The following is a 10,000-nucleotide window of genomic DNA, read 5'->3' on the forward strand; positions in this document are numbered from 1 at the left end:
AGGAGGAGGAGGAACACACACACACACACACACACACACACACAGCAGCAGCTCAGGTGGGTGAGGAGGAGAATGAAGGAGACGAGGACACAAGGGAAGGAGGCGAGGGTGTTAAGGATGTGAGCTTTTTCTTTCAAACGTAAATCCTCCTCCTCCTCCTCTTCCTCGTCCTTTGGCGGGCGGCTGTCCGACCCGCCGGTCGCCGCGTGGAGGCGACCTGGAGGCGACCTTGAGGATGCTCGTGAGGCGAGGTCAGAGGTCAGTTGAGGTGGAAGCCCTTCTCCATGGTGGCGGCCAGCAGCCGCTCCCGCATGATGTCCTCAGAGGAATACTCGGGGAGCTTCAGGTAGTGCACGCAGGTGTTCACCGACGGGTAGCTGGAGTCTGTGGCGTCCACCTGCAGCCAATCACAGCACGGAGAGACGCTCAGGGGTCAGAGGTCACACACAGAGAAACACACGAGGAGCCAATGGGAGAGCGGCTCACCTTCCGTACGATGGTGAGGCGCGGGTGCAGGTTGGCCAGGCCACCAGGGGGCAGCGTGGAGCAGCCGGTGGTGAACTGAAGGAACGCCTTGCGCTCGTCAGACGACATCCCACACAGGACGCGCACGAAGCGCAGGAAGCCAGGGCTGAGGGCGAGCCACAGAGGTCACACAGAGGTCACACAGAGGTCACTCGCCTGTCTGAGGTCACATAGAGGTCACTCGCCTGTCTGAGGTCACATAGAGGTCACATAGAGGTCATACGCCTGTCTGAGGTCACATAGAGGTCACACGCCTGTCTGAGGTCACATAGAGGTCACGCGCCTGTCTGAGGTCACATAGAGGTCACATAGAGGTCACTCGCCTGTCTGAGGTCTCATAGAGGTCACGTAGAGGTCACTCGCCTGTCTGAGGTCACTCACCTGTCTCTGGTGAAGCCCAGCTTTGGCTCGGTGTAGTTTATGATGTCATCGGCGGTCCAGGACGGTGATTGGTTGCCACAGAGGATCATCTGAACCTCTTTGTGGCTGAAAGAACTCAACTTCTCCATCGGGAACACTCGATTAAAGCCCTCTGAGGACAAAGGAGACAAGGGGACAGGAGAGGAGACGAGAGGACAGGAGAGGAGACGAGACGACAGGAGAGGAGACGAGGGGACAGGAGAGGAGACGAGAGGACAGGAGAGGAGACGAGAGGACAGGAGAGGAGACGAGAGGACAGGAGAGGAGACGAGAGGACAGGAGAGGAGACAGGAGGACAGGAGAGGAGACGAGAGGACAGGAGAGGAGACGAGAGAACAGGAGAGGAGACGAGAGGACAGGAGAGGAGACGAGAGGACAGGAGAGGAGACGAGAGGACAGGAGAGGAGACGAGAGGACAGGAGAGGAGAGAGGAGGATCTCATCAGTTCACACTCAGAGCAACTAGTTCCCCATATGTGTGTGTCCAGAGCATGTGTGTGTGTGTGTGTGTGTGTGTGTGTGTGTGTGTGTGTGTGTGTGTGTGTGTGTGTGTGTGTGTGTGTGCGTGCGTGCGTGTACCTCTGAAGGCCTCCATCTGCTTCTGGATCCCCGTGTGCGTACAGAAGTCAAACATCAGCTCCACGTACTCCTCAGAGTTCTCCATCGTCACCATCTGCAAAAACCAGAGATCAGGATGAGGACCGGGTCCACAAAGGACCGGGTCCACAGAGGACCAGGTGGATCCATCAGGTCCAGGTCCTTGCTGGTTTTACCTCATCGTCTCCGTTTGGTTTCAGGTCCACAGCCGAGAACCCGTGAACCTTCGAGGACGGACAGAACTGGAAGTTCAACCTGAGGAGCACGAGACCACCAGTTAGTCCAACTGGACCAGATCTCATCAGTTCACACTCAGTGCAACTAGTTTCCTGTGTGTGTGTGTGTGTGTGTGTGTGCGTGTCCAGAGGCTCTTACCCGAGGTCCTCGATGCTGAGCGGCGGTCCAGAGCCCAGCGGGTTCCTGAGCATCAGGTCCTGCAGTCTGGTGTTCTTCTCGTCCTCACAGAGACTCTTACTGGACAGGATCTGCCTCCTCTTCACCGCCAGCTCCTTCAGCTCCTTCAGGAAGCGCGCCCTGAGGGGTTATGGACCTTTATTACACCTTTATTACACCTTTATTACACATGATCACACCCCTATAGACCCTTCATCACACCCGTATCACACCTGCACGCCGCACAGACGCTCCTGGAGTGGAACGGACTCACCTGTGCGGGTTGACGAGCTGGAAGTCGTCCCAGGTGAGGATGCCGTGGTACCAGGCGGGCGGCTTGGGTTTGGGCGGGTCCATGATGAACTCGGACTTGGAGTCCTCGTCGAAGCTGGAGTAGCTCTCCTCCTCGGTGGAGGCCTCCGGCGGCAGCAGGAAGGGCTGCAGGTGCGGCCGGTCGGCGCCGGGCGGCGGCGCCCCGCGGGTCTGGTACAGCAGCTTGCTCATGGTGGACTTGATGTCGCCCATGCAGAGCAGCTTGAAGAAGGGCTGCGACACCGGCAGGTCCACCAGCCGGTTGTCCTGGATGCACTTGGCCAGGAACACGCCCAGGAAGCGGAACAGCTGGGTGACGCGCTCCAGCTCCTCGCTGTCCTGGGGGAACGGCGCCGGGAACAGCCCGCAGGACCGCTGCACGTAGAACCCGGGCGGCTTCAGGCCGCCGCCCAGGTCCACCTGAAACACACGCGTTCCGTCAGAGCCGGTCTCGGGGCGCGGGGCGCACCCTGCGGCGGGTCAGCGGGGCTCACCTGTCTGGACTCGTCGTCGGGGAAGTCGTCGTCGCAGAGCCAGACGCCCAGAGACGTCCGCTGGAACTCTGCCGCCACCAGAGCGTAGAACTCCAGAGTCGGACCCAGACCGGTTCCCTCCTCGCCCTGGAACTCCACCTGCACGGAGCACACGCTGAGAACCGGGGCACGCCCAAAGCTTCCTGTCTCACCCCCTCACAGACTTCCTGTCTCACCTCCAGCACAGACTTCCTGTCTGCGTGCAGCTGCATGACAGACTCCGCCCACTCCATCATGGCGTCCCCTCGGGGCACTTTGACTCTCTCGTGTTTGAGGCGTCCCACTCTGAACTCTCCGGGGTCGTCGCGCCGCACCGTGGTGACGGGCCGGGAGCGCTCCATGGAGGCCTCACGGCGGTTCTGCAGCCACACGATGGCCCTGAGCAGGAGGAGCAGGAGGAGCAGGAGGAGCAGGAGGAGCAGGAGCATATAACAATGATAATAATGCATATAAACATCAATACAATATATATATAGAAAATAAATATACATACACAAAAAATATATATATAAAAAGGTAATAATACATATAAATGTATAAGATGTTTCAGAGGAAATTAAAAGGTTTATATTTTTCTCTATTTCACAGTTTAAAATCTCCCTCCCCCCCCCCATTCTCCTCCTCCCCTTCCTCCTCCTCCTCCTCACCTGGAGGCTCCGAAGGCGGTGCAGGTGAAGTAGAGCTGCCGCGTCTCAAAGGGGATGAGGAAGGGGCATTTGGAGGTGAGCTGCTCACACCAGTCTGGCAGCGCGCCGCTGGCCAGAGCCAGAGGCTCCTGGAGCGAGGACACAACAACCTGTTAGCACCACAACAACAACAACAACAACAACAGGAAGTGGTGAACAGCTGACCTCGATCTGCTGCAGAATCTTGGTGGTGATCTTCTTACTAGTGAACTCCTCTGGAGACGCGTTGAACTGCAGCTCATCAAAGTCTGCAAGTTCAGACCAGACACAATACAACAACAATACAACACAACAACAACAACAACACAATATATTTATTGTTACAATACATGATGCAATACATCAAAAACATTTTTTAATTGTCGTGTGTGTGTGTGTGTGTGTGTGTGTGTGTGTGTGTGTGTGTGTGTGTGCGTACCCTCCTGCAGTGTGTGTGTGCTGGCTGCGTCTCCTCCGATGATGTACAGGATGCGCAGCAGCTGCAGGACGTCCTCCACGCCGCATGCGTTCTGGCCGCAGCCGGCCTTCGCCTGCGCCATCTCCCGGGCAACGCACAGGATCTCGCTGCTCTGATTGGCCGAGACCGAGCCGGGACTCAGACCGCCGGATCGACCGCCCGACACGCTGATGCTGTGTTCACACAGGTCCTGAGGGCCAGAGGTCAGAGGTCACGTTCTGATCATGTGAGGAGCTGTTAACAAATCCTGTGTGTACTTGTACATTTATATGTACTTGTACATGTACATTTATATGTACTTGTACATGTACATTTATATGTACTTGTACATGTACATTTATATGTACTTGTACATGTACATGTATGTACTTGTACATGTATGTACTTGTACATGTATGTACTTGTACATGTATGTACTTGTACATGTACATGTATGTACTTGTACATGTACATGTATGTACTTGTACATGTACATGTATGTACTTGTACATGTACATGTATGTACTTGTACATGTACATGTATGTACTTGTACATGTACATGTATGTACTTGTACATGTACATGTATGTACTTGTACATGTACATGTATGTACTTGTACATGTACATGTATGTACTTGTACATGTACATGTATGTACTTGTACATGTATATGTATGTACTTGTACATGTATGCACTTGTAACTGTAAAAGTTTAAATAACTGAGTCTCACCATCTTCCCGCTCTCCTTCTCTTTGTCAGAGTCCTTCAGCTCTCTGTACATGATCCTACAGAAACACACACACACACACACACACACACACACACACAGTCAGATGTCTGAGAGGCCTCCACACACTCCTCCTCCAGCCCCTCCTCCCCCACATGGCTCCTCCCCCACATGGCTCCTCCCCCCAGCCCCTCCCCCCTCCCATGGCTCCTCCCCCAGCCCCTCCCCCTCACGTGTAGGTGGGCTCCCAGATGCGCCGCAGCTTGTCCGTCTTCACGGCCCCGCTGCAGGAGAGCTGCAGCAGCCGCTGGACGTAGTAGAAGATGGTGGACTTGTAGGAGGACAGAGGAAGCTCCACCTCGCGGCTCGTCCCCAGACCGGCCACCTGAAACACAGGAGAGCCGTGAGGGCCACGCCCACCGGCTCAAACCACTCCCGCCGGTCACGTGACCTACCTTCAGGGTGAGCGACAGGTGAGGAGACGGAGCGCACTCCACCTCCTCCTGCACCTCCGACCGAGGAGTTCCTAAGAGGAGGAGCGCCGACGTTATTATGTATTGTTTATGAAGCGCATGACTGCACACGTCAATAACAACACTCAGGAAATCATGTGTTAAGTACACACGCGTGTGTGCATGTGCATGTGAGTGTGTGTGTGTGTGCACATGTGTGTGTGCGCATCACCTGGCTGGGGGATCTCCAGGTCGGTGGTCTGCTGGACGTTGGTTCTTCCTGGTCTGGGGTCGAATGCGGGGACGAGAGCAGAGAACTGTCTCTTGAGGACGAAGTCGTCGTCCCACGTCCTCCTGCGACCTCCTTTGGTCTCGTACTCCTCCTCCTCCTGGACACACACACACACACACACACACACACACACACACACACACACACACGTTAGCGGCGGCCCGGCTGCGCGCCTCCTGGGGAGCAGGACCGGGTCCTCACCAGCACCTCCTCGTACTCCTGGTCCTCCTGGTTGTCGTCCTCGTTCTCGTCGTCGTCGTCGTCGGGCTCGGGGAGGTCCTCCTCATCGTCCAGCTCGGCCAGCAGCGTGTTGGCACGGCAACTGTCCAGGAAGTCTGAGGAGGCCAGAAAGTCAGGCTTAAGAGACACAACACCCTGAGCCTAGTCAGGCTTAAGAGACACAACACCCTGAACCTAGTCAGGCTTAAGAGACACAACACCCTGAACCTAGTCAGGCTTAAGAGACACAACACCCTGAGCCTAGTCAGGTTTAAGAGACACAACACCCTGAACCTAGTCAGGCTTAAGAGACACAACACCCTGAGCCTAGTCAGGTTTAAGAGACACAACACCCTGAACCTAGTCAGGCTTAAGAGACACAACACCCTGAGCCTAGTCAGGCTTAAGAGACACAACACCCTGAGCCTAGTCAGGCTTAAGAGACACAACACCCTGAGCCTAGTCAGGCTTAAGAGACACAACACCCTGAGCCTAGTCAGGCTTAAGAGACACAACACCCTGAACCTAGTCAGGCTTAAGAGACACAACACCCTGAACCTAGTCAGGCTTAAGAGACACAACACCCTGAACCTAGTCAGGCTTAAGAGACACAACACCCTGAACCTAGTCAGGCTTAAGAGACACAACACCCTGAACCTAGTCAGGCTTAAGAGACACAACACCCTGAGCCTAGTCAGGTTTAAGAGACACAACACCCTGAACCTAGTCAGGCTTAAGAGACACAACACCCTGAGCCTAGTCAGGTTTAAGAGACACAACACCCTGAGCCTAGTCAGGCTTAAGAGACACAACACCCTGAACCTAGTCAGGCTTAAGAGACACAACACCCTGAACCTAGTCAGGCTTAAGAGACACAACACCCTGAGCCTAGTCAGGTTTAAGAGACACAACACCCTGAACCTAGTCAGGCTTAAGAGACACAACACCCTGAGCCTAGTCAGGCTTAAGAGACACAACACCCTGAGCCTAGTCAGGCTTAAGAGACACAACACCCTGAACCTAGTCAGGCTTAAGAGACACAACACCCTGAACCTAGTCAGGCTTAAGAGACACAACACCCTGAACCTAGTCAGGCTTAAGAGACACAACACCCTGAACCTAGTCAGGCTTAAGAGACACAACACCCTGAACCTAGTCAGGCTTAAGAGACACAACACCCTGAACCTAGTCAGGCTTAAGAGACACAACACCCTGAACCTAGTCAGGCTTAAGAGATACGGCCGTTTTCCCGAAAAACGGCGAGAACTTGTCTCATTGACTTAAATGGGTTTCGCCGTGAGGAGCGTGAATAAACACTCATCTTTGTGCCCACAGTGACGCGCCATAATTTAACGTAGAGAAATAATTTGGAGTTTAAAACGTCAACAAAAGTCTGGAGTTCATTTGCCTAGTTGGGCATTTGTTGATAGCTAGCACAGTTCACAAAAACACGTCCGGCCCCTTTCAGAGTCTACAATGGGTGTGTATGCAGAGTGTTGGTGCCAGAGTGAGAGGGAGCGACAGGAACTGGTGAAGAACTGAAACGTCTGCTGTCTTTACTCCACGAGGTCCACTCTTCAGACACGTTGTTGGACAGAACACAGGAGATGTTGTGTTTGTGCTTCACATGCGCCGTGACATCCAACAAACGTTTTACTTTTCTGTCAGCGAGCCTGAAAGCAACATGAAGTCTGACCAACTGCCGATTGAAAATCAAGTTCAGTCCCTCCTCCCCTCTCTGAACCCGGTGACGTCATGACAACGGTTTTATCACCATGACGACGAGCACACGGTGCTTCACATGCGCCGATCAGGTGAACACAAACCAGCAGACTGAGTGAGACGCAGCGAGCTGAAGCTCTAGATAGAGCGTCTCACAGCAGCACTTCAACATGCCCACTTGAACTCTCACCGTATAAGGAGAACTCTGCTTCCTGTCCCGTGTCGCTCTCGCTGGACGTGGACGTCAGGCTGGTCGTCAGCGTGTTGCTTAGCAACTGTCCCACCGACAGCCCGGTGGTGGCCGTGGCGACGTTGTTGCTGCTGGTTACTATGGAGGTCGACATGGTAACGGTGGAGGTGGTGCCCGTGCTGGTGAGGTTAGGAAAGCTCTGAGCGCCCATGAGGGGGGACGCTGCAACACACACACACACACACACACACACACACACACACACACACACACACACACACACACACACACACACACACACACACAGTTAAGGGCTGCTGACAGGAAGCAGCTGATTGGCTGAGAGCTCTGTTCCTTTAGAGCAGTCGATCCTGACCGAGACGTTTAATGTACTAGTGTAGTACTCATGTAGTATTAGTGTAGTACTCATGTAGTACTAGTGTAGTACTCACTGGCGGTGCTCATGTAGTATTAGTGCAGTACTCTTGTAGTACTGGTGCAGTACTCACTGGCGGTGCTCATGTAGTATTAGTGCAGTACTCTTGTAGTACTGGTGCAGTACTCACTGGCGGTGCTCATGTAGTATTAGTGCAGTACTCTTGTAGTACTGGTGCAGTACTCACTGGCGGTGCTCATGACGTTGCGGCCCAGCGTGTTGGTGTTGTTGTCGCTGCTGCTGCGGCTCAGGTTCATGTTGTTGGTGGCGTTGGTGCGCGACATGTTGGGCGCGCGGCGGACGAAGGACTCCATGAGGCTGGCCTCGCGGGACGACAGGTTGGGCACGCTGGCGCTGGAGCTCATGGGCGCGCCGGCGGCCAGCAGCGAGCTGACGGACAGCCGGGCGTTGGCCGCCGAGCACAGGGACGGCCTCTGGGACGCCGCGTCCTTGCCGCCGGACGACTCCGACACCGAGCTGACGTCGGGCGAGCTCACGCTCACCAGCCCCATGCAGATGGCCGCCGCCGGGTCCGACGAGTCCTTGTTCCTGGCGTCGGCGTCGGGCGCGTCGGCGAGCGTGCCGGACCCGCCCTCCAGGGACTCGTGCGGGTGCCCCGCCCCCCCGGGGCCCTGCTGGTCCGGGAGCGGCCCCTCGGCCCGCCTCTCCAGACGCGGCCCGCCGCCCGGCGGCCCCGCGGCGGACGAGCTCAGGCTGATGTCGGAGGAGGAGGCGGCGCTGCAGACGGAGCTGCTGCTGCCCTTCCGGCCGGAGGAGCCGGCCCCGCCCGGCGGCGGCGGCGCGGCCCCGCCCTTGTCGGGACAGTTATTTTTCACCAGGCTGCTCCACGACTGCTGCTGCGAGGAGGACGACGTGGACGAGGACGAGGACGACGTGGTGGTGGTCGCCGGCGTCCCGGAGGGTCCCACCGTGGAGGAGGCGGGGCCTGAAACAGTGGATGAGACAGGTTTGGGTGACGGCGCTGTGGCAGCCGACTCAGGGTCGAACCCTGGAGCAAGCTTGAGGTCAAACTTCCCTTCGGCGCCCATACGGTAAGAGTTAGAGCCGCCAGAGTCCCACGACACGTCTATCCAACCTGGAGGACAGAGAGACAGGAGGGAGACGCACGGAGGGATGTCAGAGACCGGCAGAGAGAGAGAGAATAGAGAGAGGAGGGGAGAGAGGGAGAGACACAGAGGGAGTGGTAGAGGTAGAGACAGAGAGACATAGACAGCAGCTCCATCTGGACCTCCAGCTGCTGGAAGTGAAACAGGAAGCTGCGTCCTCACGCGTCACACGACAGCTTAATGACCAACAGGATTTATTATTTATTAATCACTGATTGAATCTGTTGGTGCCAAAAAGCAGAATATATTTATTTTGTTTGTTTAGAATTATCATTTTATTAACTCAACTGAAATGTAATTAATCTGCATGTTTAACTGTGTGATCACGGCGTAATAACTAATATTGGATAATAATCCCTTGAGCCTCTTTGATGACATCTACATTAATTGTTTTACTCCAATATGTCAACAGTTTAAAAAATTCAAACGAACAGAAGCTTGCGGTTAATTAACATAATTAATATGCAGCGTTCACCTCCCACGCTGAAGGCAAGACCCGCCCACCTCCGCCTCTGATTGGCTCACAGAGTGTCTGACCCTCAACCAACAAAAGGCAACGAGTACGAGCCAATCAGAGGCCGAGAGGGGCGGGGCCTTTATCACGTTACATATCAGATCTTTTTCCTTCATTATACAATACATGAAGTGAACATATTGCATATTTATGTTTCTATTCTGAGGGATATAGAATGCGCCTGTGTTATCTAACTATACACTAATATAGTTATTCTTATTATGCAGCCTGTGAGACGTTCACTTCATCAGCGTTTGGGTCCAGGTGGAGCGATGAGAGAAATATGAACAATCACAGAAAATGACAATCAGAGCAAAAAGTATTAAAGTATTAAAGTATAAGTTTGACGCCTAAAAGCATCAAAGAAAGAAAATGAACCGAAAAACAACAATTCTGTTGTGTGATTAAAATAAATACAG

At 54.3% G+C, this 10,000-nt stretch overlaps 1 protein-coding gene across 1 annotated transcript in view; it reads right to left on the reverse strand.

The window, feature by feature from the left end:
- hectd1 (HECT domain containing 1) overlaps positions 1 to 10,000 on the reverse strand; it is a 21,975-nt gene that overhangs the window by 425 nt on the left and 11,550 nt on the right. Inside the window, 20 exon segments of the mRNA XM_068600097.1 lie at positions 1 to 397; positions 487 to 631; positions 907 to 1,057; positions 1,524 to 1,617; positions 1,718 to 1,796; positions 1,917 to 2,075; positions 2,209 to 2,666; positions 2,741 to 2,878; positions 2,956 to 3,157; positions 3,427 to 3,554; positions 3,631 to 3,713; positions 3,884 to 4,112; positions 4,633 to 4,687; positions 4,863 to 5,014; positions 5,085 to 5,155; positions 5,314 to 5,559; positions 5,562 to 5,708; positions 7,505 to 7,726; positions 8,128 to 8,886; positions 8,992 to 9,036. The exon segment at positions 1 to 397 is cut by the window's left edge and continues 425 nt beyond it. Coding sequence (XP_068456198.1) covers positions 260 to 397; positions 487 to 631; positions 907 to 1,057; positions 1,524 to 1,617; positions 1,718 to 1,796; positions 1,917 to 2,075; positions 2,209 to 2,666; positions 2,741 to 2,878; positions 2,956 to 3,157; positions 3,427 to 3,554; positions 3,631 to 3,713; positions 3,884 to 4,112; positions 4,633 to 4,687; positions 4,863 to 5,014; positions 5,085 to 5,155; positions 5,314 to 5,559; positions 5,562 to 5,708; positions 7,505 to 7,726; positions 8,128 to 8,886; positions 8,992 to 9,036 — 3,701 coding nt within the window. The 3' untranslated portion in view covers positions 1 to 259.

Source organism: Clinocottus analis, unplaced genomic scaffold (genome assembly GCF_023055335.1).
Source record: "Clinocottus analis isolate CAN_PGR_092001 unplaced genomic scaffold, fCliAna1.0.p SCAF_5, whole genome shotgun sequence".
Classification (NCBI taxonomy): domain Eukaryota; kingdom Metazoa; phylum Chordata; class Actinopteri; order Perciformes; family Cottidae; genus Clinocottus; species Clinocottus analis.